This window comes from Pholcus phalangioides, unplaced genomic scaffold (genome assembly GCF_987345545.1).
Source record: "Pholcus phalangioides strain wild (caught in Gottingen) unplaced genomic scaffold, Ppha-v1.0 ptg000011l_1, whole genome shotgun sequence".
NCBI lineage: Eukaryota > Metazoa > Arthropoda > Arachnida > Araneae > Pholcidae > Pholcus > Pholcus phalangioides.
In genome coordinates, this window is record NW_028301604.1 from 63756739 (window position 1) to 63777111 (window position 20373).

The window sequence follows — 20373 nt, forward strand, 5'->3', positions numbered from 1 at the left end:
CATAATCTAATTAAGAGTTGGGAAGGCAATTTTAATCAATAAAGAAAAAAAAATTAAGTTGGCTTCGTTGAAAATACATTAAAAAAACGGGCATTTATACGAGAAGGTCGGGATGGCCAAAATTATGTGAAAATACGGTGATGTTCAGGGATACGACTGCAAAGCTTTTACTTCTCGTGTAGTCGCCATCTATCTTCTACGAAAGAAAGTACAAACATTAAACTGCTTCCGAATGAAAGCGATTTTATCACAAAAATTTGGACTTTGACTGGTTTTAACTTATACACAAAAATTGACACGCTTTTAAGACAAATAAAATTTTAATTGATCGACGCGTTTCGGATCTACAATGGAGAGCCATCATCAAGAACTCGTGGTCAGAAATCACAAGTGAATCGTTGAAGGGGTGATGTTTATGTTTGGTCTTCCGGAGAGTTTGCCTTTGTATTTGCTGAGGCCGAGTGTTCTTTGGATATGAATTGGGGCGCTATCTGTTGCACAGTGTTGAAAATTCTGTCTCGACTGAGGTTAATGAAGTCTGTCCAATCTGACGAAATAGGTGGCGTGTTCCTTCCATCATTAACGAGGAAATCCTAGCATGTTCTGGATGAAGTATCCCTCGAGAAAATTCAGTTCGGGATTATGTGTTGCTTTTTTTGAAAACAGACGCTTCCTCAAAATCAAAATTATGTGAAAGTTGCCAACAGTGTTAGGCAATAGCCGAACTATTTGTCTGTCCCTTATCAACAACATGCTTTCGGTGTTCGAGAACTCGAATATTAAGATTTCTCCTAGTTTGGCCAATATATCCTTTTTCGCAATTCTTGCATGGGATGAAGTAGATACCAGATTCTTTGGAGGGTGAGATAGAATCTTTGAGTTGAGAAAAGGTGAATTTATTTGTTGGCTGGAATATTGTATATGGAAATTCGACTTCCATGCAATATTCCAGCCATATATAATATTTGCTATCTCGACCCATAGGCGGAGATAGACATGGAAGTCTGGGGGAAGCCCGGTCATAATTGCTGGGAGGGGCACGATTATGATGATGTCAATTCATATATACACGTATGCATTAGATCAGCCAACTCCACCTTTGAAGATAGAGGGCATAGCTCAACCATGCCCCCCCCCCTCGTATCTCCGCCCATGTCTCGACCTCTTATAAAAATGCCCCACTTTTTTCAGTATTTCCAACGAGGCTTACTTGAATTTTTATCCTATATACATTTTCGACGGAACGATGGGGGTCGTTATGACGAGCGTCAACTGTTGTATGAGGAAGCAAATTATATATTGACTGATCATATTTCCACGAGAAAATACAAGAACTTAGTATCCCAAATGCAGGAAAAAACAACAAATCGCCAGTTTTTGCCAAAAATTATGCTAAACATGAGCAAAGTTATCAGTTATTGCTAAAATCAGAAATGAGGCACTACGGCAAACTGCGTGGATTTAAATGTGAAATCTACGAATTTAAACTTTCAACATGACCAAGCTGACCATATAAAGTAAAATACGGAGAAATACGAGAAAAATACAGGAAATTGGATTCCGAAATACCGGGAAATATGGAATATCACCAATTGCGATGAATATCACTAATAAAGTGATGTAAAATATGAAAAAAGTTGCCAATTATAACCCAAAATGCTTTTTTTTAGTAAACTTCCAAGAAAATAAGTGAAATTTGGTTTTCATGGAATACATTTTTATCAATTTTAATTGATTCAATAATAATGTGAACATTTTATACCGAAGATCAGAAGATCGGTTTAATCAGTCAATGATTGAAAAAGATAAAATGGATTCTTTGAGATGCATTGAGCTAAAACAAATGGGTTTTAAAATCTCCCCTTTTTCTTTTTTCTTTCTGGAAATTATAAATATCGAAACAATTATTTGGGTTATTTATAATTTCTCACGAAAAATAAAAGAAAGTGGAAATAACTGCAATCAATATAACTCAGCAATGAAGAAGTAAAATGATACACCATTACTTGTGATCTCATAACATAATAGCATCATTAAGTACGTGATAATAATAGCGTATCTGGTAAAGGCGTCAGGCTAGAAGGTCAAGTACTGGGAAATTTGGGAAAAGGCCACGCTAAAAGCGGGTAAAACGGTTTTTGCTCATTTAACGCTGTTTTTTCCCGACTTTCCTCTCCGTTTATGGAATTCGAATATCTCAATGAATAGCACTAAGAAACGTGGTTTCTTTTTTCTTTTTTAGCATCAGGAGAGACAAAGCAACAACTTTCTAATTGGGTTTTTGAGCACAAGGGAACTGTATAAAAAGTTAACTCCTTCAAAAGACGAACAACCAAAAATGATTTGGTTTAAGAATTAATCTTGGTTTACGAACAAGCAAAATGACCTAAATCCCGAAGGCAACATATTTCAGAGAAGTCTGAGATTACAATTTTTTTTTCGACAGAATTTGGTTAAAGAATTAAATTTTATCAGAGTAAAATTCCCGTCACCAAATACAGCTCCTCTTATCCTGCCCATATGGATAGGCGGGTCGTTTCAAACTTTACGAAGCTCTGGAGAAAAAACTTTTTCAAATATATTTTGCTATAATATTTGACATAGAACTAACAGTCAGTTAACTTCTGGAAACATTATTTTATCATCTTACATTACATATGGACGGCTTTTATATAAAAGGAACAAAGCGCCATTTTTAACATTTTTGAGATATGGGATTGAGAGATATTTGGGATTTTTTTATCTAAATATAACCAAGTGACATATAGGCTGTGATGCCGTCTGTGTGCACTTGAACCAACTACCAAACTGAAGAGATAATCTCTGAATCGAAGATAACTTTAAATAGCTTTTCTTAGTTTTGATTTAATGGCGCTTGGCTCCTTTTATATAAAAGCCGTCCGTATAATTCTTATTTGCAATTTGCAGAACTTGGCAGCTATCAATTTGGCTTGGAGTATATTTTGTGGTCAGATATTGTTTTAACCTCTTTACGATCACGGGCGTAATATTACGTCTAAACTCTAGTGGAATAAACTCAAAACAAGTTCTTGGTGTTTTCTTTTCTCTCTCTTCACCATCGCGAAGCTTTATAGCAAACCTATTATCTGCAGAAGATTTTTTTCCCACACATATAATGTATCTTTCTATATATACTTGTAAGAGCGAAACAGGACATGCATAGTGAGAGTGAAAAGAGAGTTCTACAAAAAAACCTCTTATCTATTATACTCTTTCCTTTTATATTTTTTCTTCCCTCCCCCTCCCCCCGTTTTTCTAATGTGCGATTAGTTTAGAACAAGGTTACCATGTTTATCACCACTTCGTTGAATAGATATAATCCAAATTTCTTGCCAAACGCTTGTACGTATAGTAGTTGAACAGAGATTTAGAGAACGTTGACACTAAGATTATGGGTGATTCACATTCACGAAATCAGACCTTGTCTTGGCATCGTTTTTCATTCCGTTTGCAATTCATCTCTTTCGAATTATGGCAATTTCTTCAGTGTTGGTTTTATGATAACCATTGGTTATGCACAGGAGCTGTTTTAAAAGTTCGTACTAGAAATCTTCGGAGTTTCAAGAACAAATTTACATTGATTCCTAAGGGAAAAATTATTTCGGTTTGCGAACAATTCTGTTTGCGAACGGACGTCAGGGACGAATTAAGTTCGTAAACCGAGGTTTGACTGAATAGCAAACTACAGCATTTTTGCCAAAACGAAAAATGACAATTCCAGAAATTTCTGAAAAATAACGGATGGTCATCATTGTTCAACTCATATTTTGACACGTGTGGTCACGTGTCGTGGCGTGACACGTCACGCCACGACAGTCTTCCCCTATCAAGGTTTATCAAACTGGAATCTATATTCAAGAGCTGATTCCAAACGACTGGAAGAAAAGAAACATGCTTCCAGGGACGCCGGAACATATCTGCTCGTGTTGCTAAAGCAATACCAATCATTTGAATGGTAAATCATACCAATCACCATTTGAAGATAGCTCAAATATTGCACTGAAAGCGCTTTTTTTTTAAATTAAAATTTTTGAAGACATATCCGTGGGACCCTTTCCTGGTAAGGAATTGTATTGCTGTAGCTCTTTTTGTTTGAAAATCATTTCAGGTCCAAGGGACTTTCCCATACACCCTATATGTACATTAAGCATGAGAATAAAATGAGCATCATAGAATCTCAATACCACAACGGTAGTCATAGTAATAGACTGGAGACAGTACATTTCATCGCTGATTTCAGATGGATCTCAATCCTTTGAGTAGCATTAACAAGATATCTCGCCTCCTTATTTTAGCATTGGCAAGTCCAAATATTTTGTAAAGTTAATACCTCTCTCAGTGGAACACTTTTCTCTATACCAATGGCTCACAAACTTTTGTCAATCACGGCTTCCTTGCCTAATTCATGATTCGTCAGCGGCTCTTCAGGATAGATTAATAGATATTTTCCCGTATAAAAGAACTTCTTCAAAGCATAAATAGGTGCACAAATCAATATCTCAAGCTCGCTACGACACCCCACATAAAGGTTGCCGATGCCCCTAGAAACAGCGACGCACACTTTGAAAAAACTGCTCTCTACCCATTACTTTTTCATTACTTTATATACTCATTTACTGCTCAAAATCATAAGGAAGCTTATTGCTATTATGCCGTGTAAAGAGTTAAAAGTCCCGTATTTCCCGGGACAGTCCCGGTTTTTTCTGTTTTTTTGGCCGTCCCGACTTTTTAGCGAAAGTGTCCCGGTTTTTCCCGTTTTTTACACGAAGCTTACTTGAATTTTTATTTTTTATTGAAGTCAAAGAATGAAATTATTTTCCCACTCATAAACTATATTATGATAATTACAATTATAAATAAGAATATTAATCTCTCGCATTTGTCTTGGTGAACGTTTTATTTCGTGGAATTCATTTAAATCGACTGCAATTTGCAGTAAAGCTTTATTTCCCGCCATTTTGATTTTTACGGAATTTCTCTAATATTTGGCAACTTTGTTCACTTTTGGTGTCATTTTTGGCGATAATTGGCGATGTCCCGTATTTTCCCGTATTTGGAATCCCAATTTCCCGTATTTCTTTCGAGGAAATATGGTCAGCCTAGTTAAAAGGCATCAATCAATAGTCTCATCGATGTAGTTAAAAAGTACAAAAAAAGTCACTGAGAAAATAAAAAAAATAATAATAAATCTCAGGGATCCATGATGTTCTTAAGTCAGCCACCTCGTTGGGCAATTTGCCTGTTGTGGCGTTGTATTTGTATTGTATTGTATAAATAAATGCAATAATGGCATAGCTTTGTTATCTGAAGTTTATACCGCAGAAAAAAATCAGACTACAGAATTGTTTATTCCAGTGCTATTATTGAAATTAAAATTCAAAGCTCAACATACGTTTAAATAAACAAATACAGACACAGAAACATGTAATTAAAAAAACCATCCTAGTAAAATGAGATGGTGTATGTTGAGATTCAAAGAGGAAGGAGAAATGGTTCGACGTTTGTTTTTCCATTTTTTACGACTTCTGGCAGTGTGAGGGATAATTTGTGAAGGAAAAAAATACATAAATGACTTCAAATAAAAAGAAAATATACACAACGTTTTAATTATCACCATTAAGTTATCGTCTAAAACAGTGTTTCTCAACCGCGACGTGATATCAATCGTACCGGGACGCGAGAATATATATATTACCCTTTCATTTTTCAAGCATTTCCACGAATAACTACAGTAAAACCTCGATAAGTCGTCACCTCAAGTTATCGAAAAATTATGACGGCTTATTAAAAAATAATTTTAATTTTTGATTGTCTTGGGCAGGGCCGTCATTAGAGCATCATGGGTCCCAGGGCTAAGCAATTTTTCTGAGATCCCACCCGGCAAATTCGCGAAAATTTTAACTGGTTCTAATTTTTGTGAGGCCCGCATTCTCTTGAGGTCCCTGGGCCGTGCCCAGTGGGCCCATGAATTAAGACGGCACTGGTCTTGGGGCAGACACGGGGCCCCTATACCCCCTCCAGCATAGGTTTGTTACATTTTACTGCAGTAAAAATCTTACCACTACTACAAAAGTAGGTTGAAGAACGGGTCATCGTTAAAATCAAATAGATTCGAAAAAAACTTCAAAAAATTGATGTATGGTCAGGTAAAAATATATGTAAATATTATGGCCTGTACAGAGAAATGACTCGCATACTTTGAGCAACACCAATCATTTCTGACTTCCGGCGTCGCTGCATGCTTCCGGTGGGATTCGAAAGATGGCCTTTTAAACCATAAGCTGATGTGTTAACCCTTACAGCGACAATCGCAAGATATCTCGTCTAACTTGTCCAGCTTTATTTCGGAAAAACCGAAATATCCGGGTTCTTAAAGTTCTCTCACTTCGCCATCCCCGAGCCCAGATACAGATGTAAGTTTTTTTCTCCTGATATTTTTTCCCCTCCCCTTTCGTCCTGTCAATCAACTGCCGGTGGGCGAAGTCAACACCCCCTGTAGATAAGACTCCTATAGCTAACACCCTCTTATCTATAGAGGTGTGGGCGAAGTGAGCTTTTGTTCAGTTTAATAACAGAAGGGGAGAGAAAGGATGTTTTCTCTTTTCCTTCAAGGAAAAGAAAAAATCATGAAAGAAAAAATATAATTTCACCAAATATCCTTTTTTTTATTATATAATTATTTTACAGAGTAAATACATCCAAAACACAAAGTAAAATGTAAACAAATATGGAAATATTCTGGTAGCAGTTTTTTCTCCACTTGCGGGAAAAGAGTTGGGGGCGGGAAATGAGAGAGAAAAAAAAAATTGGATCACTTAATGAGAAACAAAATACTGCATTCGAAAGTCTCAAATCCTCACAAACGAACTTATTCTAAAGATCTTTTCAAACCTGGGGATTTAAAATAGTCATTTGTGGTATTTTATTAAGGTTTGCTTAGTTTTTTGCCATAATTGGCTGTTTGTTGTGATTTGGCAACAATGGGCAATGTCCCGTATTTTCCCGTATTTGGGAATAAAATTTCCCCCTCGAGAAAATATGGTCAGTGTAGTTTAACATGAAAACATCTATCACTGCATGAGATCAGACAAAATATTCTTGAAAATAGGTAGCGATTTCTAGAAGGAGTAGTGATTTCTACTGTGGCAATTATACTGCTGTGATCAGGAAAATTTTAAAAACCTCTTAAAGGGTAAGTATAATCAGAATTGATTAGCCGAGCGGCGGCGCTGCGGCGAACCAAGAAGATCTTATTAGTCCAAGCCGTCCGTATAGCTAACCTAAATGACCAAAGTATAGAAAAAAATACGAAATTTTCTCCCTGCCTATACTCATGAAATAAGGAGCTGAATAATTACTCCATCAGCGAAATTTGTGGAAGAAAGAAAAAGAGGTCCGCATGATTTGTCTCTTTTTGCATTACTCTTGGCTTATTTTTCACTAAAAATGTTGAACTTTATTGAAAAACTTTTTTTTATGTTGAGGTAAAAAAACTAAATTTAAAATGCTGACACATTGTAAAATTGAAAATTGCTCCAGTTTTAGCATACCTTATTGCTATTTGAATATTTCTAAGTTTCTTCCCGATAAAATTTCTTTAATGTACATTCCTTGTCTTCAGCATATGGTAGAAAATATGCCAACTATTTAAAACCCACTATGGGAGAAAACGTGTGATCATAAATTGCTTAAGAACATTAACAATCTAAATGTAACCAAAATTGCAATCCTGCTCTAACGATTTACTTATGTCTTTACCGTTGTCAATTGTAAAATACAAACCACATATTAAGGATCATGTTTGTCTCTGAAATAGTTCACGTCAGTGAGTAGTCAAGAAATTTATGAATTTATGTATGTGGTATTGTATTAGGTGCTAGAGCAGAAGGTGTCAAACTCACAGCCCGGAGGGAACAATTGACGGCAGGTGACAAGATCCAAAAAATATTGGTTTTTTTTAATTAAAAACTTATTTCAGATAATTTGTTTTTTAAATTATGAAGAATTTACTTCAGAAAATTACAAATCCGAAGGAATCTGCAGTGAGAGCTGCTACATTATATGAAATCAGCCACATATTTGCAAAAAATTCCAAGCTTTTTTAGCAATGGTTCTCTGGTTAAGGAATGCATGATAAATGCTGCCGAAAATGTGTGTCTTAGAATATGTGCAAACATTTCTCGTAATACTTTTTATATTGAGACATATTGTGGTTGATAGAAAAACAGCAATTGCTGGTAATTTGCTTAAAACGTTTTCCTGCTTAGTACGGCATATTTTCGAGGCCCTTACTCTATAAGCAATTCTTATTACGGTTTCTTATTTAAAGCATTTTCCCGCTTATGTTTTTTTCATGACGTTTTTTTGAAAAACGTTATAAGTGGGACCCATTGCAATATTTTTGAAATGTACAGTGTTTTTCAATGCGCTCAATGAGATTTCGGGTGTTCAAGAAGTGGCTCAAATGACTATTTCTTCGGGCTTGTGATGGCAATTTGAACATCACTGAAGAATTTTTAGAAACATTTTCCATTCATGGAACCACAAAGGGGAAGATATTTGTATTATATATACAAATTATGCACTGAGGAAAAAATATCAAATTCCTATGAACAAACGTAGCAATGAGAGAGGGTAGTACATCAGTGCAATGACTGGCAAAAATATAAACTTTGCAGCAGCGTTCTCAGGCCTGTGACAAACACTTTGAACTTCACCTGATCCAGAGGTTTCAAGCAGTGCTTATTATTGCAATATAGGGCATTTTAATGACTAATATCAAATTTCAAGGGAAAGATCAGCTAATACATAGCACATATTTTTTGTGCACTGGCGAGTTTCATTTGTAAATTTAGATTTGTTCAAAAGACATTCAGAAAAGAATATTCCAAATTATTTTTCTATCTCGGTTGGTAGGTAGAATTAATTTTATAGTTTATTCATAATTTTTCTTCAATTTCCTTTGATTTCAATTGAACAGTCTTTTAAATGTAGAGAAGTAGAAGTGGTTTTAAACGTAGACAGTTTTTTTAAGTGTTTGCTTTTAATTATCAATTAAAAACATTTTAATTACGGTAAAATAAGGTATTAATGTGCCACTTCAGCTTTATATACTTTCAGCACATCCTGCTAGCCAGGATATAGAACTAGAAGCTGCGTTGAGTGCTCACTGAGTAGAACTTATGCTGAAGGATGCCAGAATGTGAGGTTATAATTGCAGAAGGTTTCATTTACATGTACCGAATTTTTGAATTTAAACTACCTATTTTTAAAAGTATGTGAAACTTGAGCAAATCTTCCTCTGTGACCAGGGTTGGCAGGTTTTTGACACATGGCAGTTTTTGGCAGTTTAAACTGTCATGTCAGTAACCCTCCGTCAAAAACCTCAAATATTGCTTTTCAATATAAAAATTCCAATTAGAAATACACACGTTAATTGCATATAATGTTTAAAGTGACTGTTATACAAAGAATAAATATTTAATATGATTGTAAAATAATTTTCTACTCTATAGAACTATTTTGAACAAAAATTTTTTTTTTTCTTATAAAATATGCAATTTAAATAAAGCATAAGAAATACTGAAGGGAAAACTATAGAATGAGTTGACATGCAAAATGGTTCTTAACCTTCCAAAATTTCTCCAACTGCTTATATATGTGCTTTGATGTAAAAAGAATACAGCAGATGGTTTATAACAGATAAGTGTTTAAAAAAGTTTATTACATCATATATGTAATGTTGATTTCTGTTGTTATTAAATTATCTAGATATTCACTGTGTGTGTGTGTGATACTTGAAACAATACTCTTATTGTGCATAACATTGAAATATATTTAGTGATCAAAATACTAAATTTCAGGACTAAAATGTCATTTAATTTGGCATTGCTAGCTTGTACATGATGCTTAAGAAACTCCTGTTACTTATCCTTAGTCAAACTTAGTTATTCTTACTTTCGCACTATGATATGATATGGTATATTTACTAGCATTTATAATGCAATGGTTTTCCAATTGAAGCTCTATTTAAACGTGCAAAACAAATGCTTTGGGTATCAAGTCCTGTCAGCTCTGCTTTGGTTGAAAATACTCTTTTAAAACTCTGAGCTAAGTATTACCCCATTTTAAGGTGCTGCTTAACAAATCTTTAATTATTAATTAATATATCTTTTATAAGTAATTTTTAATTGGCTTAAGCAAAAGGGCCTAATTGAGTTTCAGACTCTTGTGCTAGAGTATCAAAAGAAACAATCTTTTCATGATTAGTGTAATGTATTTTGAAGAAAGAACCAGTGTTGTAGCTATAAATTTCTTTTGGGAGAAGACGATTAGTATTTTGGGAGTAAGGAGGACCAAAGTGCTCTGGAACAAGAGATTTTTAACCATATCGTTCGCTATACGCCTTATATCAGTCATTTTCTCACATTCTCCCATTTGCATTGGGACTTGTCCCTGATCTTTAAGCAGTTAAACATTCTTTGAATGTATGTATTAGTTTTTATGGGTGTTAATTGATATTAACCTAATTTTATTTGTTACATTATATTTAATTGCACATTCTATATTGCATTTAAAAGTAGTAAAATGTTTTCTGAAAATAATGTGCAGGTCACAGGTAAAATTCCTGAATGAGCCAAATTAGCTTGTGGGTCTGAGTTGATGTTATGTATGATGAATGTACAAGGTACATGTGCAGTTTAGTAATGTAAAATGTATGGCACAGTTGCTGAACTAGAGACCAAGTAGCCTACTGCTTTTAGAAAGCAGTAGGCTGTTTCTTAAAATATGCTATGTGAAACACTAGTATTCTAGCGTACATAAGTTTTCTATCGTGGACGTAATTTTTTTCAATAATTTCCTTTATTGGAAATTAAATTGGATCAAATTATATTAAAAACAGCATTTCAGAGTTTAAAGTGAAATACTATTTTCATGAAATCTTATAATGATCTAATACAGCATTTCTCGGCCTATGGTCGTCTATGACGATGCTAAATTAGAGTCTATGAATGACACAAAATTTTCTGATTTCATGAGTATCTCCCCTAACATACTAAGGGGGATATAAAGTCCCAGAAGAGATGGGGAAAAAACATTAACTTATTTAGAACAGTTTTTTCTTGAGAACAAAATCATGCTTGGCTCCTAAGAGATTTAGCAGGTGCCTAAATTTTTTTCCAATTTGTCAAGTCCTGCGCTATGCACTCAAGTATAGGTATAAACTTGTATTTGGCCACAAGCTTAGAGTCCTCCCAATATTTATCACTGACTCAATAATATCTATGGAAATACAGTCAAACCCTGTTACAGCGTTACAAATTTTCAGTGAAAAAATCTTCCATTTATGGATTATTATTTAAAAACCCTGTTTTAGCGTCAACTATTGTTTGGGTGTATAGGCTACAGTGTCTATATGTCATTTTCCAAGAATTCCCACTTTTCTTCTCCCATCATTTTGCTTTTTTCCCTTTTGCAAAAGGAATTTATGATTTACCCTTTTCATTCCACTGTTATTATCAGTCAACATAGCCTAACAACAGTTTAGAGCAAATGATTTAAAGAATGAAGACTGATATGGTCAAAGGATTTTAGAAAGTATATTTCTAAAGCTAAAAAACCCATCAATTCAAAGAAACAAATTTATTAATAAGAGAAAGTGTACAATTAGCATACTGCGCCAGTTTGTTCAAAAAAAAAAGGTTGCCAACAAAAGTTTTTCAACTGTGTATGTTTTTACTTGCACTGTTCATTAAGTCATTTTATTTGGAGTGGTATGGGTAGTCATTAAGAAATCATCTTGATTTGCTTCAATCATGTTGAAAAGAGTTTTTCTTTCGATATCTGAAAAACAGGAAATTTGTGTTTATAAGAAAAGTACTATTGCAAGATATTTCTCGAGGAGAACCAATATAAACTAAAAATACCACCACCTTTTTCCCCCTTGTTTATTTTTTGTTCTAATGAAATGTGTAGCTAAATTCATGTAGAATTGAAATAATTTCAATTCACTCACCTATTCACCAACACTCACCTATTTCAGAGGTGAGTGTACGTTTATGTTTAGTTTTATATTGAGAAATATTCAAGTGATTGTACAGTGTTTACAATTTCATGAATTTTCTCAATATAAAATTGAATGAGTATAAAATAGGTTATTATTTATTCATAGAGTACTATGAATAACTAACGCTTATAAGACACTGAGATACAGTAGTTCATAATAAATATATAGATTTATGTAATAGAGCCTCTCGGAAGCATTATTCTATTATTTATTCATTTATTTATTATACAAACCTGTGAAAGGCCAACGAGCTCTGACTTCACTAGGTACATAATACAAACGATCAAAGAAGTTGAAAGAAAAATGCCATGGATATCAGTAAGAATAATAAATTAACTACACACATGAACATATGCAAACGGAGAAAAGGCATAAAAGGTGACACTAATAAATAGGACCCTGTGGTCCAATATAATGTCAAATGGAATGGATGGTGTTGTTAAATCAGGTTTTGACTATTAGGTCCAAGGAGCTCCACCTCAAAACTTCTAAGTCCTAATATTTTCAAAATTTTATTCCCATGCTCTTGAGTAATGAAATTTTATATGTCAACTGATTCCGTTGCAATGTCTCATTGAATATTTTAATCATTGTTGTCAAAATCCATATTTTATAAATTAAATTAAAATTAATCCATCATTCATTTTCAATAGAGATTAATATATTTTTTCTTTATTTCAGAGGTTTTATGTAGTAGAGTTTGAGCATTAATTTCAGTATGAGTGCAGGTCCATTGGTAACAGAAATAAGTGCTACGTTCATTCTTGTTGCATATTTGCTACACAAATATGGGAATTGGAGCAGCCATCATATTCTTGTGACAGTCAATGTGTTTATAGCTTGGTATTTTGCCTTTATGATTGTATTCATTTTGCCAGTGGATGTTTCATCGGTGAGTAATAATTTTTAAAAAATAACTTCACTCCATATACATATATGTGAAAAGGTTAGCTCAAATGTAGTGATTTATTACCTATACGCCATTGTAAGGATACAAGGTTTAAAAAAAAATGCTTACAACATGTATGGGCTGAATAGAGCATTACAATGGACAGTCAGACCTAGCTCATATACAGGGATACCTGGGTTTTAGTTGATAATCCATCTGAAAACAATCGGTAAAATTCAAAACTGACAAAAACCGAGGCAATTATTTCCATATGAATCAATGTAAATCCAATTAATTCATTCTAGACACTCCAAAATACCAAAAATACATTTTATAGAGAATGAACACTGTGTTTAATACTAAAAACAATAAGAAATGATTATAAAAGACTAATATGAAGGTTTTCAACAGCTGGCTGATGTGAAGATGAATTTAGAAGAGAGACAAAATTCAACTGCCCTTGCAGGGAATCGAACCCACATCCTCTCACTTGCTGGGTGAGTGTACTTTGTTCCCACCTAAAACTGCCACCCCTAAATTTCGCCACCCGGAGCAGTTGCCATTCCCCCCCCCCCCTCTAGTTACGGTCCTGCTGTATATGAATGATGCTTGAAAGTAAGGAGAAAAATCATAATTTTTAGCCCTTAGATGTGTGAGAAGTTCTTTTGTTTTGCTCTTTTAAACTTTTATAACTTTATGCAAACAGGTTAATCAATTATAATAAGCTTTCTATTCATAATGCTGTCTAGTTTCACACAACTGTTATTTTTCGCTTATTTTTGGTTCAGTTACCTGGGTTGATAGAAAGTTTTTTTTCATAATGGATATTCAAACATTAACAGAACTTTCATTCAATTACTTATCTTAAGCCACGTATAAAAATATTCTAATAAATTATGCAGCTAATTATTCAATGTTGAAAATATAGGGATGTTTTTAACCACTATACATACAAGCATTTAGCAAGAACATTAGGGGCAAACACGTTATTTTGCCACCCCACAAATTTAAAATTCCATAATTTTGTAACTGTGTTCTTTGTTCCCACCTAAAACTGCCACCCCTAAATTTTGCCGCCCGGAGCAGTTGCCATTCCCCCCCCCCAGTTACTGTCCTGCTGCATATGAATGATGCTTGAAAGTAAGGAGTGAAAATCATAATTTTTAGCCCTCAGATGTGTGAGAAGTTCTTTGATGATTTCGATTTTCTCTATTCAACGAATTGGCAATAAATGTGGTAACCTTGTTCTAACTTAACCGCTCATTAAAAAACAAAAGGGAGGGGGGAAAGAAAAATACATAAAAGGAAGAAGTATAATAGATAAGAGGTGTTTTTAGAATTCTCTTTTCACCCTCACCCTGCATGTTCTCTTTCGCTCTTACAAGTATATATAGAAAGATACATCATATGTGTGGAGAAAAGTCTTCCGCAGACAATAGGTTTGCTATAAAGCTTCATGATGGTGAACAGAGAAAAAACACTGAGAACTTGTTGTGAATTTATTCCATTGAAGTTTGGAAGTAATATTACACCGTGATCATAACGAGGTTAAAAAACTTGGACTGTTTTCAGACAAAATTTTTTAAGCTAAAACTGATCATATGGTTTTTAATCAGTGCTTGATCTGGGTTTGTACGGGTCAGGAAAAAAAATTTTACTGAAAAAAAGGGAAAATAGCCTATTTTCATTCTAAAACCTGGAAATTTCAGACAGCGTCCTGGAAAATAATCATGACTGTCATCTAATTGAAAAAATGAAGAAAAATTTCCCTAAAAAAAAAAAAGGGAATTCTGATAACATTGTAAATATTGATAATCCGTAAAATATCGCAATGTATCACAAAAAAACTATAGATACTGCAGAGGAGGAATGAAGATTTTGTAAGTCAGTGTGGAGAAGTGTATTGCTGAAACCTTATCGTAACTACTTCTAATATTTCTGGAAACAACATAACTATGCATCATAGAAAGCCATGGTTACAAAGCTCAGTTAGATAATCTCTTAAGTTGACTTCAGTTAGCAGTGGCAGGTAACGTATGTGTATAGTTTGATTTCCATGTGGGTATTTTTTATTTGAAAGTAATGTGGTAAGAAAACTGTTTTCAATTGTGTGTAGGCAGATAAAAACCAGAATCTTCCTGATTTTGATGTCACAAAAGAAACAACAGTAAAGGCTTAAATCTTGTTGGCATTGAAATTGCAGAAAAGGGAAATCTTTCATTCCTTAATTGTGTTCCATTTTTCCATCAGGCGCATTTGAAAAGCATAAATGTGTGTAAAAAAGAATATAATTAATAACCTACAATTATGATGTTGTTGATATTGTAATTAACATTAATTTTACAAATAATATAAATAATTTTATAATTCGTTTTTTGTTAATTTTTATTAATTTACATCAAATTTTTGATTTTATAAAAAAACCTGGAATTTTTTTGAAAATTTTGCTGGAAAACCTGGAAAAGCCAGGGAAAGTGTTTTACAAAAATGAGTATGAACACTGTTTATGTAGCATGCATTTTTAATTCAATTTCAATTTTTTTAGGCTATTTATCGACAATGTTTGAGAGATGATACAAATATTCCAACTGAAAAGTCATATAACGTATCTTATATTCATTCACAAAATGATTCGTTTCTGATGCAGAACAGCACCATGATTGAAGGTTAGTAACCTGGCCAGTTTTCTGTAAAAAGATTTGCAATTTTCTTTTAATCACAACAAAGAAAAAAATGTTAAATACAGTGAAGCTTGTCAGAGACAGACACTGTATGAAACAGAAACCTGTCTTAAACGGAATCAAAATATTATCTGTTCAATGATTAGTGATTTGATTCACACCTTTATAAAACAAATTTGTCTAAAACTAAATATTATATCAGTGTCTTGACGTTTCATTTCGTAAGCAGAATATGCCAAAAACTGTGATGAACGTCACAGAACAGTCGGTGCTGCAGCCGAACAATCTGGAAGAAAAAGTGCTGAAAACATTGTGGGAGTTTTCACCACAGAACGTTGCCAGTCAGTGAGAGCTCGTTGCAGAACAATTCAAAACATTCTGCTTTGGGGCACTTCATAAATTTCAAAACTATGGAAGGGAAAAAACAAAGTGGAACTTCAAGTGAAGCACTTAAAAATGTGATTTCAGAAATTCCCGAAAGTTTGCTGTATATACAATTTCCTATTCCCAAAGACTTCAATATGTTGTGAAACCTAGTTAGTGGATGAAAGCGCCTCAGCAACTGTTTTTTTTTTCTTTGTGATAGCCATTTATCTTCTCTAAAAGGAAGTACAAATGCTTAACTCCTGGCGAAAAAGGCAATTTTTTTCTTTTGTGTGTGTTATGGAGAGGTATATCTACAACCATTCACACAGTCTAAGGGTTATGATTCTGTGATATAATTGATGCATTAAATTTAGTTAAATATCCATGATGGTGAATCAAACCAAAAAATAAATAAAATTCAAGGTCTTATGGAAGATGTAATAATTTTTCATTCAGAAATTCTGAAAAAAAAATAATTATTTCTGTATCTGTGCAGCTTCAAAAAGGGAGGGGCATAATTAAAGCTTTAATGTATATATGTACCACCTGTTCAAGTTAAATTATTATAAAATTGATTATATTTGAGCCAGTATTATGGATATTTAACATCACAAATAATGTAAATAGTAATGCAAAGATCAAGGGTATATACATCTATTTTATTTAAATCTTATTTCAAATGTACATTTTTTTTTAAATTCTAGAGAACTGTGATCCACCATGGAGTATTATGCCTGAAGGAACACTCCCTAGCTTATGGCGTGTGGTGTATTGGACAGCTCAAGCCTTAACATGGTAAGAACTCAACATTTTCAAACATAACTTTTCCTATATCTAAAGTAATAGAATTTAAATGCTTGGTTGATAAAATATATATATATATATATCAACAGAAAAATTTGAAATATTTTTACTCAATTTAAGATAATGATTCTTCTCAGTTTACATTGATTCTTCCCCATGTAAATTAAAAGCTTGGACTACAAGAAATATATGTGTATATATTTCTTGCCGACCACTGCTCGACCACCACACGTGGCTGTGGTGGTCGAGTGGTTATAGTGACGGACTCGCGATGCGAGGATCCGGGTTCGAACCCCACAGTGGTGGTCGACTGAAGTTGGTTTTCTGTGGTTACCAACTTCAAGGCGCAAATGCGAGCCGATCTCCCCGTTAAAAGTCTCGCCACAGAGAGCAACAGTCCTACAACGATAAATCATTCAATCATAACACTTCACTCATAGTTAGAAAAACTGGTGGCAGATGGCAGCACTACACATAACAAGCATTACATAGAAACAAAAAAACTTCACGTCAGGTTTCACTACACGTACACGCACATTCCCGCATGTACCGATTCGTTGGGGGTTCCGCGGGGTGCATGTGTGGTGTAGCAGTAGTAGGTAGGGCTTACAAAGAATGGCTCAAGGATCCATGATGTTCTTAAGTCAGCCACCTCGTTGGGCAATTTGCCTGTTGTGGCGTTGTATTTGTATGATCTTGTATGTGCTTTTTTGTTTTTTACCAAAGCTAATGATAAAAGACAGGTGTAACATTTACAAAACTGCTAGTTTATCAAGAACTGGATGAAGTGAGAATTTTCTGATAGATTTTAGATGAATATTAGATTATTCAAAGAAGAACTTACCAATTTTATCTATGCAAACTTCCAAATTATAGATAGACTTTGATTTATCACTACAAAATAGAGGTTAAGGAATAACAGCATTGTGACTCCAAAGCTTTTTCACTTAAAAGAAAATATATTTCAACCTATAATGGAGATATTAAGAGTATAACTAGTGAGATTGATTCCTGGTAAAGATCAAACAGCAACTGAAGAATTTGTACAAGTCTCTCCAATCAGTATCAACAAAATAATATTAAAGTTGTCAGGTATGCCAACGAATAAGTATTTTAATCAAAATAATTCATCTCGTGCAATTACCATAGCAGAAAATTCATTGCATACCATGTACTTGTTGAATAATTGAATGATATAAATTGCTGCCCCATATCCTAAACATTCAAATGGTCAACAAAGCCAGATTTTCTATAACTTCACAAGCAATTTTCATCAATAAATGGGTATGAACTAGAAATAACTATTTGGAGATTTGAGAGACTATAAAGTTGTTTAAAAATACTAATTTACACTTAACGACTGTTAATTCTATACACGTGAATTATGATTTTGTGAACATGAAGTATGATTTTGTATGCAATGACATACAATTCTTAAAACATAGTAAGTTAATATATTATAATACATTATTAGTAGTTAGATAAATTGTGCTATTCCAATCATTGAAGTTAAAAATCAATAAGTTTTATTGAAAGAGTTGTGTTTATATACATACTTTGTACTATCCAAATTTATGGAAACTTATTTATATAGGATTGTGTTGCCATTGATGCAATCATATTCGACATCTGGATACTTCACTATGGCTGGAAAGCTTAAAGCTGCTGTTCTTGAAAATGTAGTATATTATGGAAGCTACCTCATATTTTTTGGATTCTTCTTTGTTTATCTTGCAGTAAGATCTGGCATAGTACTGTATGGGTATGTTTCTAATATTTATAAGCTGCTTTATTTCATTGAAAGGCATGTAAAGAAAGTCAAAGAACCTGAACCTTGAATAAAATGTTTTAGACATTGCTGTTCATTTTTTCAAATCAATGCAAAATTACCTTATTTAGAAAATTAAAGCTCAAATTGAAAAAAATTTTAACAAAAGAAGGGAAGCATAAGATTTGATTTTCCAACTAGAAGTATTTTTGAATAGAGAACACTGTTCTGATGATATGTGTAAATATTTAAAGGGTTTAAAGAAAAAAAGTGCTGCGTTATATTATGTGTATGCTTATCTTTGTTTTCTCCTCCAAAAATAAAAAATAAAATAATTTAAAACATAATACTTTTATTATAGTAATTGAGGTGTATATAGATGTGCTGCTTGCAGTTTTCATAGTTAGGAGATTCTTTCTTTTATATATCAGTAATGTTTATGGTGCTTATTCATTCAAATGTATGGGTTTAGTCATAATTTAAATTTTGTCTGAACATATATTTTTATATTTTTCTAGACAAAATTTAAAAGTTGTCTGTGTAACTGCAAGTAACACATGGGGATTATTTCTTCTGGTACTGCTTCTTGGTTATGGTCTTGTGGAAGTTCCTAGAAGTTGTTGGAATACTACTAGGAAAGGTTACACTCTTGAATATTTGTATTTCAAAGCTTCAAAATTAAGTTCAGAGAGATGTGAAGCTGAAGAAAAAGTTGATGATCTTTTAGAGGTTAGTATTTTGTTCCTTCTATTCTATATAATTTATATTAGTGCTGGAAAAGATTTGAGTAACAAGTGGCTTTTTTTTTCAAGTCACATCAGTAAAAGAAATCAAGCAACCTACCTTTCATATGGGTTGCAAAAATATCCAGCTTCATGTGCCATATATGTACAGACTAGAGAACAAGTCAGAGGGTTCATATGGGTTAGGGAAACACTGGAATTTCCAAGAAATTTGATTATTGCTGGAAAATGTAAGACAAATCGGGGAAAATTTACCATATTTGTTATAAAACCTTAAAATTCAAGACAACCTGGAAAATTACGAAATTTTTACATGACCCTCTGAATAATTCCAAATGAACATGTTTTTAATTACACAAAATTTATTATGATATCATAATGGTTTACAGAAGTTACATGGAAGAAACAGATCATAAAAAAAAATAAAATTAATAGACTATTCATTTTTAAATATATTGGTACATTCTTTCATACCAAAGTTTTTTGAAAGCCACCATGTTTCTTTACTACCCCATACCAAATCATGCCATTCTCCTTAACATAAATTATCAGCTTTCCGCTCATGTGCGAGAAGAGCCTTCAAGATCTATAAAGAGTCAAGTGCTTTGGAAACAGAATTAGATTTCATTCGAGCTATTGCTATAGACCGTGGTTTTAACATTGATCTCATCAATAACATCATTCACAAATTTCCCAAAGTAAACCCTGCTACTTTCCTCAATAACTGGCCCAAAAATATGCCCAGAGACATTGTTGCTCTTCCATTTGATCCAAATTTAACACGTAAAATTAAACCAATGTTACAACATTTCAAATTTTCTCTTATGGATGTCAGGTAAAAAGAGAAAGTACAGTCAGACCTCTGCATAATGTCATCCGTCGAGACCATATAAAAATGACTTTATAAGCAGGATGACTTGATAAGTAAAACCTGCTTACTCTTTATGCTAGTAGAAACTTTCAAACACTGACGTTATACAGGGTGTCCTGTGAGTGCTAGGCCTTTATCTCATCAACCGTCAGTCATAGAGGTA

General features: G+C 33.4%; 1 protein-coding gene across 1 annotated transcript in view; it reads left to right on the forward strand.

The window, feature by feature from the left end:
- The first annotated feature begins 7287 nt into the window (after window positions 1–7287).
- Window positions 7288–20373, forward strand: part of LOC149080703 (G protein-coupled receptor-associated protein LMBRD2) — a 33644-nt gene continuing 20558 nt past the window's right edge. The window contains exons 1-6 of the mRNA XM_089239916.1: window positions 7288–7414; window positions 12770–12980; window positions 15523–15643; window positions 16729–16819; window positions 18423–18590; window positions 19115–19325. Coding sequence (XP_089096042.1) covers window positions 12807–12980; window positions 15523–15643; window positions 16729–16819; window positions 18423–18590; window positions 19115–19325 — 765 coding nt within the window. The 5' untranslated portion in view covers window positions 7288–7414; window positions 12770–12806. The remainder of the gene's footprint in view (window positions 7415–12769; window positions 12981–15522; window positions 15644–16728; window positions 16820–18422; window positions 18591–19114; window positions 19326–20373) is intronic.